Source organism: Eurypyga helias, unplaced genomic scaffold (assembly GCF_000690775.1).
Source record: "Eurypyga helias isolate BGI_N326 unplaced genomic scaffold, ASM69077v1 scaffold2064, whole genome shotgun sequence".
Lineage (NCBI taxonomy): Eukaryota > Metazoa > Chordata > Aves > Eurypygiformes > Eurypygidae > Eurypyga > Eurypyga helias.
In genome coordinates, this window is record NW_010245493.1 from 28,999 (window position 1) to 51,442 (window position 22,444).

Here is a 22,444-nt window from a genome sequence, read left to right on the forward strand (position 1 = left end):
AATGGGATCTGGGGTTGTGCTGCAGCCCTTTTTACCGTATTGCCTACCCAATTCCAGGAATGCTTAAGGAAAGGCTGGTTGGTAGCTTGCCAACTGCCCTTTCTGCTCTCCAGGCTGGCTGGTGCCACCACACAGTAGTTGCTCTTGGATCCCAGCATCTGGCCGTCCTGGAGCACCTTAGCCGTGACCCATAGGCATTATTATCAGCTTAACCTGCCCTGTCCTCGCAGTGCCACATCCTTGTGTGCATCCTGAGGGGTTTCCAAAGGGACAGTGTTCATGTCAGCACTGAGTTAAGGTTATTAGGTGGGGTTTTGGTGATGGTACACATAAAACCCCATACACACAGTCTGACGGATGCCAGCATGAAATGGGTCAAGAATGAGATGCTGAAGGCTTGAGTCAAACCTTCCTCTGGCCGCATGACCTTTGGTTAGTCTCTTTGCCTCTGCCCACCTCCGCTTCCCCGTCTGTGGTGCCAGACCAGTAACCTCCTTCCCAGGGAGCTGGTGTGAGTCACGACGGTGGTGTCACCTCAGCGATGCCACTTTCAGGGACAAACACTGGCATCTGCCAGTGCATATTTGCAGTGGTGGTCTCCTAGCTCTGCTTCTCCAGAGGTTTCTCCACGAGATTCATGTGTTCCAGGCATGCGTTTGAGTCATTCATCTTCCCTGCTACTACGAGACAATTTATTAGTCAAAGAGCTAATTACAGGCTTTAGCCACTTCACTGCAGCTCTGCCACTCCATGCCGGGCAGCGCTTGTTAAAATCCGTCACAACATATTCTGCTGCATTAAGCAGCGTGCTGAAGATTACAGGCAGTTCACACATTTTACCATCTGTTGCACACAAGCGACTTCCCGGTGACACTCTTGTATTTGTTCCTTTGGCTCCCTCCCTCCCCCTGATTTCCATTACTGGTTAGTGGCCTGTGAGATCCAGGTTTGAGATTTCACAGAAATGTATGGATTGAGAAATTAAGAAGGCATTACACTTTGTAAGAAAGATACTTTCTTTTGGAATGGGGAAAGCCTGAGGCTGAAGAGGTATTATGTGGACCTGGGCAGAGGCTACATAGCTGTCCATAAAGTCTTAGTAGGGAAGAGAGCAGCTGCCCTTTAGAATCATGAATTCTCTGGAACACGTAGGCATCAGCATGAATTATCTCAGGATCACTTTAAGCGTAGCTGAGCTGAGTGGGAGACTGACTGCCTCAGCAGTCCTGGAGGATCCCTCTCAGCGTCCAAGTCTGTGGTATCCAATAAACGAGCCTGGTGTGTGCTCCAAGAAGCTGCGAGTGCCTAGGACCAGAGAAGTGGTTTTGATAAATCCCCAGATGGATTTTCTTATGGGGTGCCTGAGGGCTGCAACAGCACCGTGTTGATTTTAATGCTTGTTTTGATACCAGAACGCTCAAGGCTACTCCGGAGCTGCACAGGGTGGCAAGGCTGAGCCTGGGGCTAAAGGCCAAGGCACTCCACCATCTCACTGCTGTGTGGTGTCTGTAGGAGGCCTGGCACATGGTTGGTGGTGGCTCAGGTGGGACCTCTCTCTTATCCAGGAAGAGAGAGTTATTTTGGGATAAACTCAACTCTTTTCTATCCAGTTTTCTGCCTGCTCTCTCCCGCTCCCTGTCCCTCTCTTTCCCTTTCCTTCCCTTTGCCTCCTTTTCTTTTGAAGCCACTTTGACTGTCTGATTTGAGTTCCTTTTTTTTTTTTCATGAGGAATATTATTTCATTGTTGCTCTGAATTTGCCAGACACTGCGAGAAAGAGATGTGGAAGGGAGAGGCAGACAAAAGAAACATTCACACAGATACAAAAAGGGAAGAGAGAAGCCCCGGCTCTGTTTGAGCAGGTGGCAGAGGACACAGACAATAGGGAAGGAGTGCTGTAGATATGTCTCCATCATGATTATTTCCTTCCCTGCCAGATTTCATTGTTGCTCTGAATTTGCCAGACACTGCGAGAAAGAGATGTGGAAGGGAGAGGCAGACAAAAGAAACATTCACACAGATACAAAAAGGGAAGAGAGAAGCCCCGGCTCTGTTTGAGCAGGTGGCAGAGGACACAGACAATAGGGAAGGAGTGCTGTAGATATGTCTCCATCATGATTATTTCCTTCCCTGCCAGAATTAGCATTCAGTCTGGAGCCCCTGCGATACAATGAGCCTCTGCTCCGAGGGTCACCTGGCTTTAGAAACAGCCGTATGGGCTTGTTTGCAAATGGAATCGCCCCCCTTCGACAGAGCTTTTTACTCAGCAGAGTTGCTGGATGAGACGCTGAATGTAGCACCTGCATTGCAGGCTTGGAGAAGGTCCAAAGGAGGGTGGGAGGATGTGTTTTGATGGTGTGTCCCTGAAGGGATGCTATCCTGCCAGCAGATCTTTCTGTTGGTGAGGCATGCTAGACTAAGCAGTCAGTCTCGGCTTGTTTTCCTTCGTAAGCCTCAAGATCTACCCCTCCCATCGTACACTAGGCACTGACAAGCTCAAACTCAGCTCTTGCAGAACAACTTCTGCAAAATGCAGGAGTTTTCCTGCTTTCACTCAGGGTAGGATCAGGAAAAAGCCTTAACTCTTGCTCTCCACTGCATGGTCCCTCTGGATTTATACCAGGGTAGCTGAGATCAGAACCATCTTAAGCAGGTGCTTTTCTAAGTGGCTCCAACTTCAGTTAAGAGGGGTTATAAGGACACCCAGGTGGCACCAGCCTATCTTATGGTCTGTCAGTAATGTCCTACCCAGCACTGATGGTGCCTAGGTGCTCGGTCCAGTCAATAGCCAGCTCTGTCTCTCCCTCTGTCTTTCCTGGAGATATTTCATTTGTTAACAGCAATAAGTCACTGCAGGCAGCATGCTTCGGGACAATTATTGCTCTTGTCAAGTGGTTTGAGACTCTCAGCTCTGGGCTTTGTCCTCTATCACACCACCCAAGGCACGCAATTATCACTCAGAGAGACCCTGCCTGCCATTCCTTATTGCACTTATGATAGCTCTGCCGACAGTCTGGACACAGAGTGATGGGAGGAAATGAAAAGGAGGAGAGCTAAGGAGGCATATAAATAAGTAAGTAAAAACATCAGCAGGAAAAACTATTAGGGCAGAGACCAGTTTCCCCAGTGGGAAGCAGTGGGGTCCCCAACACTTGCAATCAAGCACAGCATTAGCAGACTTTGGCCTGAGGAACAGGGAGACGGGTGAGAGATGACCCACTTGACCATGCCATGGTCATTGCCATTGCCTGATTGAATAACTAAACCCACGTTCTTGCTTGATGTCAGCCTGCTCACTGCCTGGCCTGAGCACACACAGGCAGCACACACTGATATCTAGCAGCGAAATCCCTGCTGAAGTCTTTCACAGGTCCATGTGTCTTGAGACTCGAGACGGTACAGCTGAAGATGCTGTGTGACTTAGGGATAGGAAAAGCAAATAAGTTATATTTATCACATCTTTGCACTCGAGCAAAAGATCTCAGAGGCATTTGACTCTGCGGTGTGGCTCAGACAGTGGAGGGAGTGATAGAAAAAACCCAGAGCTGGGAAAAAATGAGGAGCTATTCACAGAAATCATGGAAAAGCATACTTATGGGTGACCAAAGGAAGATGAGCATAAGGCTGTGAGCTGTAAATACACTTCCCTATTATTATGATTCATTATAATTATTATTTATCTACATTCAAATATCACAGAGAAACCCCAGTCGTGATGTAAGCTCTATTGTCCTGGGTAATACCAGGACATTTACTTGTTTAATGAAAATTAAATCCCAGCTCTGGGAAGAGAAGAGTCCAAGGAAACAGGATGACTGTGGGCAAGAAGTTTTCTGCCTACAGTTTATGGCTGGATAATTGATGCAAGGAGGGATTAAATGATTTGCAGGAAGTTGATGACAGAGCCAGGTATAGAATCATAGAATCACAGAATGGTTTGGGTTGGAAGGGACCTTAAAGATCATCTAGTTCTAATCCCCCTGCCATGGGCAGGGACACCTTGCACTAGACCAGGTTGCTCCAAGCCTCATCCAGCCTGGCCTTGGATGCTTCCAAGGATGGGGCATCCACAGCTTCACTGGGCAACCTGTTCCAGTGCCTCCCCACCCTCTCCGGGAAGAACTTCTTCCTGATACCCGATATAAACCTCCCCACTTTCAATTTAAACCTGTTACTCCTTGGAATATAGGAATCAATCCCCGGTCCCAAGGTGTAATCACAAGAGTGTGGTTTTGTGCTGTCAAGGAAAATAAACTAACACTAAAATACTACTAAAATGGTTTGTCTGCAGATGTTTCCCTTCTATTGAATATGCTTGAAGTACAAGGGGGAAATAGCATTTAACTGTTCTTGGTTTATTGTCTGAAGTGTGTCCAAGCCAGACTACCGAAGGGCTTTCCCTGGTGATACAGCATCCCAACAGGATGCAGCAAGAGGTCAGGCATGGCTATGGAATTGCACAAACTGCATGGCTCAGGGGTCTGTGAAGCTGAGTTCCTCTAATGCAGCGTGCCCGTAGCAACAGGATGCCCCAAAGAGCCAGGAATTTGCAGATTTCTGAAATGAAGGCAGCTGATGTTTGCATAGCCGTTGTAGAACTGATAGCTGTGATTTTGCAGCCATCCTCTCAGACCAAGGATACCAAACTTCCAGGAGACCAACAGCCGTTCTGCTTACAGTAGCCTGTGTACAATATGTCAAACTACTAACAGTATGGCAAAATGGCCAGGTGATGTGATGGGCTCAGCCAGTGTTGCAGGAATACCTGATACTAGCAAAGAGTTTGAGAAACAAAGAGCTGGTACATGGAGAGTTCAAAACACACTGTGCTGTTCCTGTGAATTACAACAGCTCCTTCTAGCAGCTTTTTGGATTTCCTGATGAGAGCCAGTCTGCCTTTTTGGAAGGTCAGCTTCTCTTTCTCAGTTTGTGCCTCTAAATTGCCTGTCATTTTCTGCTTTGATTTGATTTGCATGGTGGGAATCCAGATTTTGCAGACTTAGGGGTCAGATTTACGTCTTTTCAGCAGTTTTGCCTGTGCTGGAGAAAGTTGTGCAAGGCAGTGTGTATATACAGGTCCTAATGGTGTGAGTGCTCTTAGCAGGAGTATCCGAGAAGCTCTGTCGTTAGTCCTGGAGATCAATACCATGTCCTTTTTTTCTTCTTTGAAACATATTTCCATCTTATTGTTACAGCTGAATGAATCCTTTGCGAAGACTCCTGTTGAGTTCAGTGGGCTTTGAACAGGGGTCACAAGGAGTTAGCAGCTCCTGTGCTCCGGAGAGGACGAAGCATTTACTTGCTGTTACTTTGCAAATTGCTCTGTTTCACTGCAGTACAGCCCACGAGGTGCCTGAGCAGGCCAGGCACGGCAGCGTGAGCATCCTCGTTCCAGCCCCCAGCTGCCTTCATCCTTGGAGCTCTTCCATGGGGATCCCGTTGTTTATTCCCTCGCATCCGTTTCCAGTTCTGGATCAAGTCTGCTGAGTTAACAAGTCTAATATGTGTTTGCCCCTGGTGCTGCAGACAGATAAGATCTAAAATCCCAGCTGGGCTCCTGCTGCTGGCGCTCGGATCCTCAGTGGGATGAAAGGCTCTGGGGGCCTCCAGCTGCCTGTCCCTTGGCAGCCCTGTCTGGGCTCTGCTAACAGCTAAATCCCAACACACACACACGAGGCTCTGCTGTGGCAGAAAGTAACGTTTTCTCAGGCACCTACAGACTCAACTCCTGACTTAGGGGTGACCAGTGGTTCTCTATATATGCTCTTTTCCATTTCCAATTAGCATTTGCGAAGTGCTGCGCAAAGCAGACATTTGCAAAGGTCCTGAGTGGCAGAAGATTAATTATTCTCTACTTTTCAGGCGCTCTCCTTCCCACTCCTGTCTCCTCATCCTTGCTCCTAGCTCCAAAAAGCTGTGAAAAACCAGTGTTGTGAGTCCAGGCGGCTCTGCATCATCTTGCATCTTGCTGGCACTGACACTGAGAAGTGTCATAAAAATGCGAACGTTGAATGAGCCTGGTGGGCACAGCCCTATTGCAAAGGACTCTGCTAACCTGCTCTTTACTTCCATGGTAACCAGAAAGCTTATACCCATAAATACCCTACGACCAGATCATAATCACAGGGTCTCGCAGATTAGTGGCTAATTGTGTTTAGTTTGTCCAAAGAGGAATTACCGTGCAACTCGCACTCACGCTGCCATAATGGACAGAAATCCCCATATGCAATTTACTCCGCAATTATATGGCAATTAACAGCTACAGAAAAACCTACCTCTAAAGGCTCAGAGCTTTGGCATCTCTGTGGAAAACCACACGGAGACTTTAAGTGACGGGGAACTCTTTGGTGGTCTCTAAGACATACCCAACCAAACCAGTCAGCTTACTGGATTGTGTTTGATCTTCAGAGGGTAAAACATCTTTTTCTTTAAAAGTGGAAGTTTGTCTGGTTATAGATCCTGGTGCAGTGGGACATTCTGGACCTCAGGAGGATAAATCCTTATGTGCACTGTGGTCAGTAATAGTAGCAGGAATTAAATGTCTCTCCCCTTCTTGCCTTGTTCCCAGTCTGTCCTTTAAGCAACCAAGCCCTCGCCCGTAATGGGGCTTTTTGCCTTTGGGTGAAGTGTTGGAGGGAAGCTGTTGATGGAGGCGGGCAGGGGGATCTGGTGGGCGACTGGGTGAACCCTGTGTGAACTGGCTTATGACTGATGGAAATCTAGCTGAAGCGCCATGTGTCGGAGAGCTCTCTGAGTGGAGCGGGCCTCCGGAGAGCACCTTCCATTTCCTTCATTGAGGCCAGATCTCTGCCCATAGACTGTGCCTGGCGAGTGTTTGTTTAAGTCTGTCCATTTCTCCCTGAAGATTTCTATGGCTTTCTTAATACGTATTTGCTGGAAACTGGATACCCCCTATTCCAGCTGAAGCCTTTCTGGTTCTGAGTAGGAAAAGTAATTGCCTCCTGAGGCTCACATTTGTAATAAACTCTATCTAGTACATCCCTAAATGGGATTTGCTTGTATTTTTGGCAGCAGTATGGCGTTGTTGATTCACAGTCTGTTTGTGATCTTCAGTAGTCCCCAGACCCTTTCCTGCCGCGCTGGCCAGTCACTCCCATTCCATATTTGTGTACACTGATTTCTCCTACTGAAGAATACTCGGTGCTTGCCGGTATTGAATTTCACTTTGTTGATTTTGGCCCAGTTCTACGATTTGTCAAGTTTGTTTGGAATTCTTAACCCTGCTTTTAGATGTACTTGCGCCCTCTCCCAGAGCAGTGTCATTCATGAAATCTGTAGTCTGTCATCCAAGTCAGTAGTGAAAATACTGAATGATGCCAGACCCAGGACAATACTCTGAAATGCCCTCCCAGTCTGACATTGAATTATTTGACTTTTTTTTTTTTTAATTTTAGTAGCTTTTGGATATACCTTATGGTGGCTTCTTTCAGATCATATTTCCCTAGTTTGTTTATGGGAATCTCCTGTAGGACAGTAGCAAATACTCTACTGAAATCAAGATAAATCACATCTGCTGCCTCCCCTTTATCCACAAAGCCATTAAGCCTGTCAAAAAGGAAATTAGATTGGGTTGACACAATTTGTTCTTGACAAATCTATGCTGGCTGATTTTTATCACCTTATCATCTTGCAGGTGCTTATAAATTGATTGTTTAATAATTTGATGTACTTTCTTTCTGGGAAGCCAAGTTAGGTTGACAGGTCTATAATTACACAGACCTCCATTTTCCACTTTTTGAAGGTATTTCCATGATACGCCTGCTCCCTGGGCTCTGAGACCTCACTCAGCCTCCAAGAGTTCTTCAAAACATCACTAGTGTAGATAACCCTCTGTATGAGCTCGGCATCTATGGGGTACGCAGCAGGGGTGTATTTGGGTGGCAGACCCACAGTGCATAACATACACCTTAGGGGTGCACCCGAGGGTTGGTAAAACAACTCTTCAGAGCTGCGCTCAACACCTATAAGGTAGATTTCCAAGGTAAGACCCATCCCATGCAAACACACTTAAATCATGGAACATTCACCTAAGGGCTATGATGTAGGCTGTTGAGAGGGTCACATCTTGCTCTGTTGAGACCCACAACTTTAAGAGCATCAGTGGCTCTGGGGAGATACGAGACTGCTCCATTTCTCTTGTTCACAACTGCTGGCACCAACTCTTGCCCCTGTCTCATCCTCTCCCATCCCATCCCCACCTCTGGGCACCATGTAAATCTGGGTTTGTTTGGGTTGTTTTTTTTTCTTTTGCTCTCCCACTTCTAGTATTCGTATGAAGGAATGGAGATTAACAGCCTGCCGGTGGAGCTGACGGTCGTGTGGAACGGGAATTTCAACATTGACAACCCAGCACAGAACAAAGGTAAAGAGTTATTTCAACTTGTCCTTGGAAGCGGTAACCTTAGCAACGGGCCACAGCGCTCCCTACACTTAACAAAGCCGCCACCATCTCCCCGTGCTGTCTGGTGCATACTTGTTCTCTGCACTCTGCAAATTACCAATTTTTTTGTGTGCTTTGTGTTCCCCCCCCCTCCCCGCTTCTCCCTTTGCACCTGAGAAATACAGCTTTCCCTCCCACTTGTGTTGCTTTCCCTCTCCCTTCATCATCTTTACCTCCTGCTTCTCCCCACATTTTCGTTCTATGCCCCTCCTTCTCCAGGTTTCTCTCCCTCTTTATTTCTCCTGCAGTGATGCTCTTCAAGTTAACATGCCAGGAGAGCGGGGGCTCTCTGCTCAGAGGCAATGTAGTAATGAACAGGGGAAGGGAGAGGGGCAGGAGAAAGGCTGCAGCTCGCCGTGGGAAAAGTCTGAACAAAATAAAATGATAATGGCAAAGGACAGAAAACCACCAGCTGCCCAGAGCCTGGCTCTGTTCAGCTACCGCCGATGGCACAGGATTGATATGCCCCTCACAGAGGGATATTGTACATCCAGCCACAACCCTGGGGCAGGCAGATGGACGTCTGTTCACATCTTGTTCGTTATCCTCAGCCGCCCCAAAGCCTTTCCCTCAGACAGCCTCTCCTCTCGGCTGCTCTGCAGATGCTCTCCTTCTCATGTCACCACCTCTCAGTTTCTCCCTCACGTGCTTTACCTTCTCTTGTCTTGGACACATTTCACATCTTCTCCTACTCCATCTCTTCCCATGTCCCATGCTCCTCTCACACCATTTCACACCTGCCCTCATACTGAGAAGTGGTGTATGAGGTTTCCAGATGAAGAGCAATACAGAAAGCAACTCTTCTCCCCACTGCATGACCTCTTCCTGCCCTTCTCCCCCTGCACACACCTCTGTGATGTCTTTTTCTGCTGTCTCAAGCAGAATCATGGAATAATAGAATCATTTATGTTGAAAAAGACCTTTAAGATCATTATGTCCAACCATTAACCGAACACTGCTAATACTACCACTAAACCATGTCCCTAAGCACCTCATACACGTCTCTTAAATCCCTCAAGGGAGGGTGACTCCACCACCTCCCTGGGCAGCCCCTTCCGATGCCTGACAGCCCTTTCTGGGAAGAAATTTTTAAAATATGTGGGTTTGAATAGCCAGGCTGAATGCAAAGGGTTCTGCAACTTTCCTACCCCAAACTGTGGCCCTTGGATGTTAAATCACCCAATCACAATGCCAACCTCTCTCCTGCTCTCCAAGCTGGGCCAAGGCACTGCTAATTTTCATGGGCCCAAACAGTGCCATGGACCGTTCTAACCTTTAACAGTGTGTGTTGGAGGTCAGGATTTGGCCATCTGCCCTGGTCCTGCTTTGTTTTCTGCTACCATTATAGCCTGAGCGTTCCTGATGCAACACGGTCCACACCGTGAGTGTGAACCCTTTTTTTGGGCAGTACTGAGCTGTCCTAGGTGATGTAGGAGTAAAATCAATCTCATAATCATGATGATTGTGTCTTTGGGCATGCCTCTGTTGGTAACATAAGCTAAACCGGGATTGAACTCAGAGAACATCTGCTTAGTCTTTAGCGCAGTCTCTTACAAGTTCTTGGGTTATTCAAACCCAAAAGGTTATAAGTAATGACTAGGAAAAATGTGGGAAGTGACACTGGCTGGTGGCTATCCCAAATAAATAGTTTGGATGATACCATCATATTTTGGGTCAGGAGGAAAGCTTAGGCATGTGCACATGGATGTACCATATGGAGACATGCCCCATGCTCTTGAGGTCAGAGAGAGCTTCATTTAATAGCATAAATGTAGTAGCTCAAGGAAACACAAAACACTGGCAGGGCTTTAGACAGTGCTGCCAACAAGTCGACCTTCTTTTCTGGAAAACTGAGAGGGGGAGACAGAGGCAGGACTAGACCCAGTGCCTTTCCAGGTGCAGTTGCACTGGGGTACAGTGCCTGCAAGCAACCGAGATGCCACTACTTTCATAGCCAGCATCACATGGGCTGGACCGGTAGGCTGAAAGGCTAAATTAAAGCAAGCCTACTGGAGGGCTTGCAGGGATACTCAGTGAAAGCATTGCAAGCAGAGCAACTCAGTAAATGGGAGGAAACCTAACAGAAAATCGAGGAAAGAGCTGTATCCTAGGAGACCTCTAGCACACTCTGTTTGACAGCAGCTTTGCTAACTTTTCTTGCACCCAGCCTGGAGAAATAAAATGTTTCTGAGCATTTCCTTGCATTGGTCAACACTTGCTGACTTCTGGGGTGCGGGTATGAAAATACAGCCAGAGCTTTTCATAACATATATCCGAAGCCTTTGAGCTTTGGGATCGTGTATCGTGTATAATAACCACAGACAAGACATTAGTCACCTACAGACACATCAAAACAGAAGCACAAAGGGAAAATCCCCCATATTATAAAGAATTCCACCAGCATGCCCACAAATACAGGAAAAAAGCAAACCTGAAAGCCTATATTCTGCTGTCCTCAGGGAAGAGACTTTTGCTGTCAGCCCCCTGTGCAACCCAGACCTCACTTTACACATCTTTAAAATAAGGATAGATAACATGATTTTATTTCATAGGACTGCAGCATTTTTAGGTTTTATTTGGAAAAAGCTTTGACTGTTTCTAAGCACTTAGCATCCCAAGATGGAGCTAAGCATTAATCATTGCTGTCTGTATTAAAGGAGGATCAACTTGGTACTTCAAAATGTAATGCGGACTGAATTTCTGGAGCAGAATAAGGAGGAAAGGCTGATCGAGAATCCCTGGATTCAGCCTCATAGTGAACCATTGTGGATTTACTATTATCGCTTAGGATTTCTGTAAAGGGGGAAGCCTGAGTGACATCAGCTTAGCCCCCAGTCTTGAGTAGTTTCACACGAGACAAACCCTCAAGTTTAAGCTCTGGGTAGATCAGGTCTAGACCATCATTTTAGGGTCAAGAGCTGAGGCTGAGACTGGATGTAGGTGGCACTGTATGACATTCAGTCTCTGAAGAAGGAAGGGACTGAGGCCAAACACATTTTGCCCCAACCTCCTGCTTGTAGCCCCTCACCCTACTGAGGGCAGCATCCTTCCTTCTGCTTTCAACTTCTTAAAACATCTATGGAGATATCTATGATCTTTCATAGAATCATGGAATGGGTTGGGTTGGAAGGGCCCTTAAAGACCATCCAGTTCCAACCCCCCTGCCATGGGCAGGGACACCTTCCACTAGACCAGGTTGCTCCAAGCCTCATCCATCCTGGCCTTGGACACTCCCAGGGATGGGGCATCCACAGCTTCTCTGGGCAACCTGTCCCACTGCCTCCCCTCCCTCTCCGGGAAGAATTTTCTTCCTGATATCTAATGTAAGTCTCCCTTCTTTCAATTTAAACCCATTATCCCTTGTCTTGTCACCACCTACCCTTGTAAAAAGTCCCCCCCCGCTTTCTTGTTGGCCCCTTCTGGTACTGAAAGGTGCTATAATATGAGATATATATATATATCTCATGTAAGATGAACTCTGACAAGTGCATTTTGTTTGAAGAAGGATGTAAACATTTTTTTCACCATTATTTACCCCCTGGAGGGGTCCCATCCTGTCTCTAAGATGAGGAGTCCGGAACACCTTCCCCTCTCTCGCTCCTCATTCTGCCCTGTGACATCCCACTGCTCTCCCGTGCTGTCTGCATCTCTTACATCCTCTCTGTTTTCCTGTCCCTGCAGTTCACCTGTACAAGTGCGGGGCCATGCGGGACAGCTGCGGACTGTGCCTGAAAGCCGACCCGGACTTCGAGTGTGGCTGGTGCGAGGGGCAGAACCAGTGCACGCTGAAGCAGCACTGCCCAGCCCAGGACAGCCAGTGGCTGGAGTTGTCCAGCACCAAGGGAAAATGCACCAACCCCAAGATCACGGATGTAAGTCATGGGTCTGCAAGAAGCTGGGGTATTCCCTCTCGTACCCTTTCCTTGCTTTATTTTCTTGATTTATCTTTGGGTTGGTGATGGGAAGGTCAGAGCTGAGCTCTGCTGGGTCAGGCAAAGCCCCAGGAACCCCTGGGGATGGGAGGCCAAGGTGGCCATCAAAGGCAGACACACAACTTGAGGTGTCCACAATACAGGGGTGAGCAGGGTGTCAGGGTTCCCACCATAATCAATGTGGACATGGATCAGTTGGACAAACACAGTCTGTTAGTGCGATCTGAGGAACCCAGGAGCATCTGACCTGCCAGCACAGGGCTGGCAGATGTGGCATGAAGCCTTTAGGAGCAGCTGAAGGTGAGAAAAGATGCTCTAGGTCATTTCAAATGGACAGTGTGAGGGTAATAAATGAGCCCCACTGTCTCCTGAGACCAGCCTGGTTGAGATGTTGAGCATTCCCAAGTGTTTGGAGCTTTGCTGACAGGAGGTGAAGGGAGAAGGCAGGTTGTAGTTCATGCTTCCCTGCAGCATGACACAGACAGAGTCAGTGTCCAGAAAAAAGCCAAGATTCCACAGCAAAGTGACAATCTTCTGTTTGGCTGACTTTGGAAGGTGAAAGAAGTCCCCATAGAGCAAATAAAGCCTGTACAGTTGTCAGGTTTCCCCCTCTAAAGGCTCAAGGAGGAGGCAGGATCAAGCCTGGACTAAATGAAGCTTGGAACTGTCCCAGTAAGTGATAAAGAGTGGATGAGGACAAGGTTGGGGGCAAGGACCTGCAACATAAAGATGTTCTTTAAGAGTTTTCCTACTGAATGTGTTGACTGGGCCAAAGGAATAGCTGGGCCAAAGGTGTAAAAGGAGCATAGAGAATAGAAAAAACATAGAGGGAGGGAGCAGAGGAAGGGAAAGAAGGCAATGAAGGGAAACCAGGCCTCCAGTCTGAAGTGATTTTTGTCTGCTGTCTTAGGACGCTTTTGCCATAATGATGGTCACCATTTTCAGGGTCACAGGCTGGGCAGCGGGACAGACCAGAGCCCTAAAAATGAGGGCTCCATCCTTACCAACTGCCTCCTGCCTTAAGAAATTGTCAGTCACCATGTCTTTGTTAGGAGGACCCTTTCAGGGTGAGGACCCTTTCAGGGCAGCTAGGGCCTCATTTTGCAAATTAGAAGAGTAAGGGATAAAATGAGACAGAGAAGATAAAGGGAAATGCAAAGTAGAAAAATCCAGCCTCCACAGTTGTGGTTTAGTAAGAATAATTATGTGTGTTATTTTCCTAGAAAGCAAGAAAGATTTTTCAATTGTATTTGGTTAAGAATCAAAAAGTGTGGGCGTTATGGACAAGCTCTAAACCAACATCCATGGCTGAACTTTTGTGGAAGGCAAGGCTGAGTAGAATATATTTTTCCCACTTGCCACTGAAAAGAATCGCTCTTATTGTGTTTTAATCCATCTTTCTGTCATTCATCAGTCCTCAAATTCCTCACTCGGTTGGACTGCTGGAGTGCCAGGCTCATTCTGATGTTTCCAAGGCATAGGTCTCCACCGTACTTGGATTTATCTGGGGCTGGTAATTTTGAGCCCACCTGAAGCTGTGAAACCAAACCCAGACATCCAGAATGAGCAGTTTCATCTGAAAGTTCAGCTCTCAGGAATTGAAAATTACTAGGAGCTGGGGGAAAACATTTTCGAATCTTTTCAGATTCTCAAACCTTGGGAAAGATTCAGAAATTTTGCACAGATTCATAGAATTTGGCACTGGGAAGCTGACGGATGACCAGCTGAAGCAGAAGTCTAAAGCACAAGGACCTGGCCATGCAGTAGTATGATGTTCTGAAGGTCCATACACATTTCTGTGCCTTGCTTTGACCCCAACCCTGCATCTGCAGTCTCTTTATGAAGCACAAAGCACTCACGCTCCACCCTACAGCTCCAGAAGGGACGTACTTCTAATTCTGCTGGCATTTCCTCCAACAGCTCCCAAAGCTCAAACAGATCATTGCAATATTCACTCATGAAATATTCCAGCTGACTGGTGCAATCGTAAGTAGCTCTTGGAAGGTCTTTTTCTGAGCCATTATCATGGAAGTAATCTCAAGTGAGTGGCTGTATATTGCAGCTAATGGTCGGTCTGGAGCGGTTGGTAGGAGTATGCGTGTTCTGGCGAGGAGCCAGAGAAGGATCTGTGCAGGCAAAGGAGGAGAAACAACGCATGTACTCACATTTGCACAAGCACACGCACCCAGCACAGAGCTTCCCATAACCTCAACGTACTTACTACCATTTACATTGCCACTCGGTGAACTTAAAGGGCTTGCAGACTCACTGAGCCACAGAACCTCCTGTACAAGCTGCAGCATTAGGCTGATAGGAGCGGAGGGCGTAAATTGTGATGAGGTGTCTTGGGTCTTCAGGAGAAAGCAGAGGCTTCTTGGCAGCTTTGGTTTCCCTGCCTGCATTTTCCTCTCCAAAACTGATAGGTCTTGTTCCACATTTTTACATCTGTAATAGAAACAGGGTCCTTCTCTCTCACTGTGAGAGCAGCGTGGTAACACCTTCTTCTTGTATGCATCTGCGGGAGTGCAATGAGTTGGGGTTCAAAAATCCCCTGCATGCTCCTGGGAGAATCCCAGGCCCTCCCCTTTTAAGGAAATAAGCGGGTGTTGAAGCTGACCTTTACAAATTAAAAATCGCACAGGGAGGGGTTCAGAGGTGCTGTGCTTGCTTCACTCCAGGAAGTTTCCTGTTGATGCTTTTTGTGTCATAGCAAGAATCTTTTACAATCTCGTGCTTTAGACAGAGGTGGAAGGAAGGTGATAATGTTTCCACTGGGTTTTTTGTGACTTCAGTGGTGAAAATTTTGTCTCAAACTCACCCCTAGTTCCAAAGAAAAGGACTTTCCTAGCAAGTTGTTGTTGCTTTTCACCACTATAGTTTCTTTTATTTGTGGTAATGACATTAGTCATATGAGAAAAACAATCCTCTTTTGTCCTGGTGTGAGGTGTGTTGCCTGTACTAGCAAGCTCTTTCAAGCATAGGTGAGCTCTGATTAACCACAAACCTGGATTACTGGACACCTACCTTATTAGAACAAATAAAAACATTTAATGGCAAATTTAATACCACAAAATCGGGGAGATTTAGATTACGTATCAGGAAGAAAGTCTTCCCGCAGAGGGTGGGGAGGCACTGGGACAGGTTGCCCAGAGAAGCTGTGGATGCCCCATCCCTGGAAGTGTCCAAGGCCAGGCTGGATGAGGCTTGGAGCAACCTGGTCTAGTGGAAGGTGTCCCTGCCCATGGCAGGGGGGTTGGAACTAGATGGTCTTTAAGGTCCCTTCCAACCCAAACCATTCTGTGATAAAACAGGATGAAAATATTCCATGGGGAACTGAGTTCTCTTACAAAGTGTGTGTAATAGGTAAGGTGAGGAAATAAAATAAAATATGGGAATTTTAGTTTATCTTTCATTTTTTCATTTTGAGTCCATATTAGGTTGCATTTGGTACAGTGATATATTCTAGCTTTCCAGTATCTTTCATATACTGTTTTATCAGGAGAGGATTAACTGATGTCAGCAAAGTAAGTATTTCAAATAGAAAACTTTGCTTGAATAAATATTTATGAATGAATCACAGTAAAAATATTTTGGAATTGTCATTTTTGGAAAATAGTTCAAGTTTTCAATATTGAGTCCCACCCAGGGCAATCAGTATTAGTTTCTGCTGGAGTAGAAAATTAATTTTCCTTCTCATTTTTTAAGATACTTTCCACATTTCCTGGGAAAAAAGCACAAATGCCTCTCTCTTCCTTTCTCTTTTTATCTATTTCTTACTTGTCTATCAATCTCATCACCACAGACCATCCAAAGGTCACATCTCTAGCCAACTCAAATAATAATTTCAACTGTCAGATTTTTGAATGTTGTGATATTTTCTTTTTAGGACTTAAGTATCTTGTTGAGGTTTGGAGCAGGAATAAGCCTGCCGCGGCTCTGATTTTCTTGGCTCAAGTGGTATTTGGACCTGAGACCGGGCTGTTGCAGGGGTGTTGTGCTGCAGAAGTTGTGTCTACACAACCCTACAGGTCCAAGCACTTGTCTGTGATCATCTGCGCTATTAATTTGTAAACCTCTGTTGGTTCCCGATATTGTCAGAGCAAAGACACACTCATTCAGGAGGTGGTTGATGGCACCAAAAATTAAGTATCATGAAATATCCCCTAAAGGTGTCAGGGTCTTTCTTCTTTAATAGAAGATGGACCTTCTAAAAATTGACCTCTGGGTGGAAATTAGGCTAGCCCTGGTGCCAGATTCAGCGTTGGGAAGCAGTCAAGAGCAGCCCTGCTCCTGCCAGTCCCTCAACTTTCCCTGCCAGTCCAACTGCTATGCAAGGGTCTAGATGCCAGCCCTAGATTCCCAGTTGGCAGAGCCATCGGCCGGCGGGTACGGACCTCAGACAGGGAATTCCCCCTTTCTCACTGCGGAAAGAGCCTTGCCAACGCTGGCAGATGGCAGCCATTGGAATCCTGAATGGACAGCAGGGAATACCCTTTGAAAGCAACGTTTGAAACCCCTTTCAACCAGCCAGTTGTATGGCAAAGCATTTGGGCGCGGTGAATAATTGGAAGGGCAGAACTGAGATAATTAAGGGCCAGCCCCATGATTTCTGTGTTGTTTCAGTGTTGAGGAGACAACTCCGATGCTAATTTCCACCTGGCTCTGAACAAGGGTGATGAATGCGATGCAGAATGCTTTTCCACGCACACATCCCCTTTGCATGGGCCAGCAGTATTGCGGAGAGGTGGACAGCCCTGGGTGCCAGCCCTGCAGAGAGGGGGAGAGGTGAGCTCAGGAGTCCTGGTGGTGCTTTGGCTCTGCTGCCCAACACAGCCGCTGCTGAGCAAGATGCAGCGATCTTACCTCTGCTAGGGTCTGGTGAGGATCCAGGCTGGGATACGAACCTCATGCCACCACGACTGTTGGGATAGCTACTCATGTCAGTCTGGGGCTCAGTGTTTTCCCAGTCAAGAGTTCTCCATCCGACAAATAAGCCATCTGTGCTCCCCTGGCCCCATCTCTCCCATGAGGGCAGCTGGAGCTCATTCAGAAATAGTTGGCACACAGCAACTGCTGCTGTTATCTCAGTCACCATCTACCTCCCCATACCTAATCTGACATGCTCTTTCTATTGTTTCTTAGCTTTTTTTTTTCCAAGATGGACAGTTTCAGCAGAGTTTGTGATACACGACCCGTATCTACCTCCAGAATAGACCATCAACTCCATGTACTTTGGGCTTCGAATTAAAGTGACTACCTGAAGCCATTTTTGTCCTCATTTGTGTTCTTTTCTTGTTCTTTCTCCCATTTCTTTTCACTCTGCCCCACTCCTGTCTTTCCATGGCTCATGTCTGTGAAGTGCAGAGCTCAGCTGCACCACCAGAAACCCCTGCTTCTACCTAGAAAACACTTCTACTTATCTCTGGATGTTTTGCAAGTAGTCAGAAGAGATTAAGGAGGTCTGGGGCAGAATTTTGGATACTCTGAGGTGGGAGCACCTGTGATGTATAATGTATTTTCAAGGGGCTGGTCCTGTTGATATATCTGGTGTAGTCTTGTTCCCTCAGCTCTCAGTACTCATAATTATGAGAACCTGTCACAAACAGACCTACAATACCTCTTCTTTCACCTGAGAGGATGCTGATGTCTTTACATAGGTGGTTTCATTATTCTCCTTTTTCTTGGCTTGTTTCTGTAGATCAATCCAGTGACCGGCCCTCGTGAAGGAGGGACCAAAGTGACCATCCGTGGAGAGAACCTGGGGCTGGAGTTCAGAGATATTGCCTCTCACGTCAAAGTGGCTGGAGTGGAATGCAAACCGCTGGTGGAAGGGTACATCCCAGCAGAGCAGTAAGTTGGGTGTGTGGCAGACAGTGGGCCACAGCACACCTAAGAACAGTCATAGCTACCTGAAGGGTCTTCGAAGGAGTCCGTTCCACCCAAGCTTGGAAGTGAGGCATGGAAGATGCCATTCCTCACAGCTCAGGTGCTAATAATACAGTTATTACTGTATTTGGATTGCATATTTAGGTAATCCTCGTGGAACATACCCTAAAGTTACCTTTCATCTTTCACATAACAGCCACCATATGGGTGTTCAATTCCGGTTTGTGGGGCAGCAGTCCTGAAAAGCAGCTTATCCCATGCAGGGATCATTAAACCTTAGAGCTGCAAAGCTGTCCACCATGCAAGGCTGGAGGACAAAAGGACCTCTGGGGTCAGACCTCAGCCCAGCATTTGTCTGTATGTTGAAGTGAAGCTATGTGGCTTACACCAGCTGATCATTTGCCCCACCGAGTGCCAACAGCCAAAAGCCAACACTTTTTAAATAATAACTTAGTCCACAATTTGAATCCTGGATTGGAAAGGAGAGAATGGCTTAAGTCTAGAGTCCATTTCCTAGAAATGTGAGCTGTTTGCTCCAGTTCCATCTTACCCAGACTACCAAATCATCCCTCAAACCTTGCTTCTGGTTTGTATTTTCTCCACAGGATAGTATGTGAGATGGGGGAGGCCAAGCCCAGCCAGCATGCCGGATTCGTGGAAATCTGCGTGGCTGAATGCAAACCAGAGTTCATGGCCAGGTCTTCACAGCTCTACTACTTTATGGTAAGTTCCTGTGAGAAGTTGACCTGAAGGTTCTCAGCCTCTGGTGCCCTTTGATACATCTCTCCATTGTCCTTGACCATATTCAGACTCTGAGCTGTTCAATGCTCTCCTGAGCACACCAAGTTGTTCCTTCCACTTCCTTTCAAAATCTTGTTATGAGCAAAAATAGCTTGCCTAATTAATGTTTTAACAATCTATTAATAGGAGTTCAAATAATATTCCAAATTATTACTTCAGTTTCAGTTCCATACAGCAATGGTCCAAATTAGTACAGAAGATCTCCATTAATAGTTAAAAATTCTATAAAGGAAATTAAAAAAAGAAAAAAAATAAGAATAAGAAAAAAGACAAAAAACTTTCCTGGTATCTTACTTTTCCAGGGTGTGATGCCCACCCTACCAGCATCCCTCCAGGCCCTACAGTTGAAGGCACCAGTGTCCTACAGCAGAAACATGGGGGTTGCCACTAGTCATTACCAACCTGAGGTCTTTTCTGGCAGGAGTGTGATGTCCATGGTTGGCTTCTTCCTCCTCACTCTTGGGTCTTGAAGATACCCCAGGGGTATCTTCATGCCCTCTCTCCCATCACCTGCTCCCTTCTCCCTGGTCCCCAGCACTGGTGGCAGAGCTGCCCAGCCCGGGCACACAAGGTGTTTGCTGGGCAGTGCCGGCCCGGGGCAGCAGCCCTTGGCCATGCAGGGTGTCCCCAGCGCTGTGCTCAGGCAGGTCAGGCATGAGCCCTTGGCCACGGGACACTTGTGATCACACAGACACACGGCTCAGAGCATGGCAAGCCTGGAGCCATCCTGAGACTCTGAGGTGTTGCATCACTGCAAAGCCCATGGCCTTCTGCTGGAGATGGCCAAAATTCCAAATTGCTGAGCCCCAGACAGTCACCATAGCAGCAGCAGGTGTTTCTGCAGGATGTAACAAGGGGTATTTGCTTTAGACGGTCTTCTGAGTGTCCAGGAGAAGATCAGGAGGGACCAGCTCACCAGCCAGGCTGTGGGTGAGCTGTAGAATATGACTAGCAACTCTTTTGGGTGCTCCATAATTCAGGTAAGCTTGAACTTGAGTTAGCTCTTAAGCGTGATGCCTGCTCCCATGAGTAAAGATGGGATCTCACCCCAGCGCTCATGCTTGGAGGGATGGGCTCAGGGCAGCAAATGTCTGCTCTCAGAGCTGTGCTTGGCACAGCCCAGAAGCTCTTGGGTTGCTACCTTCATCTCAGCCCAGGTCTCTCTCTATTGAGCCACTGATACAGGCCAGACATAAGTCCAAGATGTTTCTCTGAGTGCACAGGTCTCCTTGGGATCAGATGCCATAAAAGACAGCACCCTGGTTTGTTTTAGGTAGCTTCCTCCTGCCACTGCACATCATGCACCTGCCGGTGGGAAGGGTAGGTGATTTGGAGAGCAGACTTAGCCATGAGGAATTTCAGGCTCAAGTCAAAAGTCTGTAGGACTGGTGAACAGAGGGATCACACTCACAACTTCCACTTGCTTCCCTGCAGCAGCCAGTACCCTGGAAACAGTGTTTCCTGCATCTCCAGCCCCAAACATTAGATATGTCCAAAGAAGAGTAAAGGGATTCCTACAGCAAGTGGCCACCCTTAGCAGGCTGTCTGGAGCCAGCCATGCGTGCTGGTGGCACCTGGAGAGCAGCCACGTTCCTCTTTTTAGAGAGACTACGGGGGCTGGCACATTGGCTTGCTACGCCATCTGTCTGGGACACCAGCTTGCGAAGCGGTCGGGGGGCTCAGGGCCTGATTCTGCACTGCTGCTGGTGCAGGTTCAGCCTGAGACTGTTGCTTTGCCAAGGAAAAGTGCTTATTCCTCTAAGGCCTCTTGCTGGGGACATGCAAGCATTGCCTAGCCTTGATCTGTGCAGATCTGTGCAGGTCTGAGATAAGAGGGTCACTTTGTTCCCGTCAAAAGCTCCTGATTCCTGGAAGGCAATGGGTCTGGTCTGAAATTGTTCACATGCCCGAGCATTAGTTTGTGGTGAAGGGAACTAGTAATGAGTGCAAGTATCTTTTATTTCCCTCCTGAGCTACAGAAATTTCTCTGGTCTGTCTATTTTCTGATGTCATTCAGGTGCTACAGTGGTGGGGGCAAAGGAACACTGTGAGAGATAGCCCCTGCTAGGCAGACAGAAGGGCTCTTTCCAGGACATTACACTTCAGTATGTCACCTTTGCTACTCTTGGAATTACTGACCGATTTTGTTCATCCGTGTCCGTCTGTGACAGCTTTTCCCTCCACTTGCTGGCTTTCCAGCTGCCAGCTATCCCAGCCGTGCATGAGTGTGAAGTCAACAGGGTGTTGTCTGCTGAATACCTCAATACCTTTGTGCTAGACAGAAAAAAATACAGATGCTCTCCAGCCTGCCCATCATCTGCCCTCTCCCGTGTCCATTCCTTTCATAGCAGGAGCTGTGTTTGTTGGTGCCGGTTGGCTTCCTCCGACACTTCTGCCAGGAGGGTAGAGATGTTACTGCAGGCATCACGACATGCCTTGGCGTCCTGCAACGGTGGGTAGCAGCTTTAAGGGAAGGAATGTGTTTGAAAACTACATAAGGACATTGCATGGGAGATAAATGTCGCTTTCCGACACATAAAATCCTCTGGAAATTTGCTTTTCAAAAGGTTTGGAGCAAAACAGGGTCAAATTGGACCAATAGGTTCAGCCTTCCCCTCTCCTGCAAGAAATGATATTTGGAACTCAACAGGGTATTTAATTTCAGTGTTTTAAATAAGTGGTATATTAGTTTAGAGGTGCTACAACAGTTCTTCTTTCTAACCAGAATTTTTAAATTCAAAGCTCTGCTAGTTTGTTTTAAACTCATCTGTGATCAAAAATGCAAATTGCATCAGAGTTCAATAAGCCAAAAGGGAAACAAAGCATTTGGTTCCAGGCTGAAATGAAATTGATGATGATCTAAATGAAAATGTATTTTTTTAAGCTATTCATTTTGTTGTTATAATTATTGCCATGGTCTTTCAATACAAAAAAAAAAAAAATCCCTTCACTGTTCAGTTCACATGCTGAAGCAAGTTTGCCTTTATTCTGGCTTTGGATGAGAATATGATGGTTCAGTGCAAGTGATGTGGCTATTCTGACTGCAGCTCTTTTGGGTCTGCTCCTAAAATCCTTGTCCCAGGGGAGCATTTGCAACAGGTCTCCCTTCCATCTTTCCCCTCCTGCTGCTACTACAGAAAGGAAACCCAGATGCACAGGCTGTGTGTGAGTCATGTCTTGCCCTGCCCTTGTCCCCAGGAGGAATGAAATGGGGACCAAGGTCCTGACGTGCACCGTGAGGTCAGTTTAAACTCAACTGATGGCAATTTCTCCAGACGGCCTGTGTGGAGGAGGTACTGGAGGAAAGTAAAGAGCTGAGGAGCACAGCAAAGTAGGCAACCCCATAGAAAGGTGCAGATTTCCTG

The 22,444-nt window shown here is 47.0% G+C and overlaps 1 protein-coding gene across 1 annotated transcript in view; it reads left to right on the forward strand.

Annotated features, from left to right (window-relative positions):
• Positions 1-22,444, forward strand: part of LOC104508441 (plexin-A4-like) — a gene marked incomplete at its 5' end in the record, with an annotated part of 114,106 nt that overhangs the window by 26,857 nt on the left and 64,805 nt on the right. Inside the window, 4 exon segments of the mRNA XM_010150079.1 lie at positions 8,286-8,382; positions 12,142-12,332; positions 18,091-18,242; positions 18,884-19,001. Coding sequence (XP_010148381.1) covers positions 8,286-8,382; positions 12,142-12,332; positions 18,091-18,242; positions 18,884-19,001 — 558 coding nt within the window.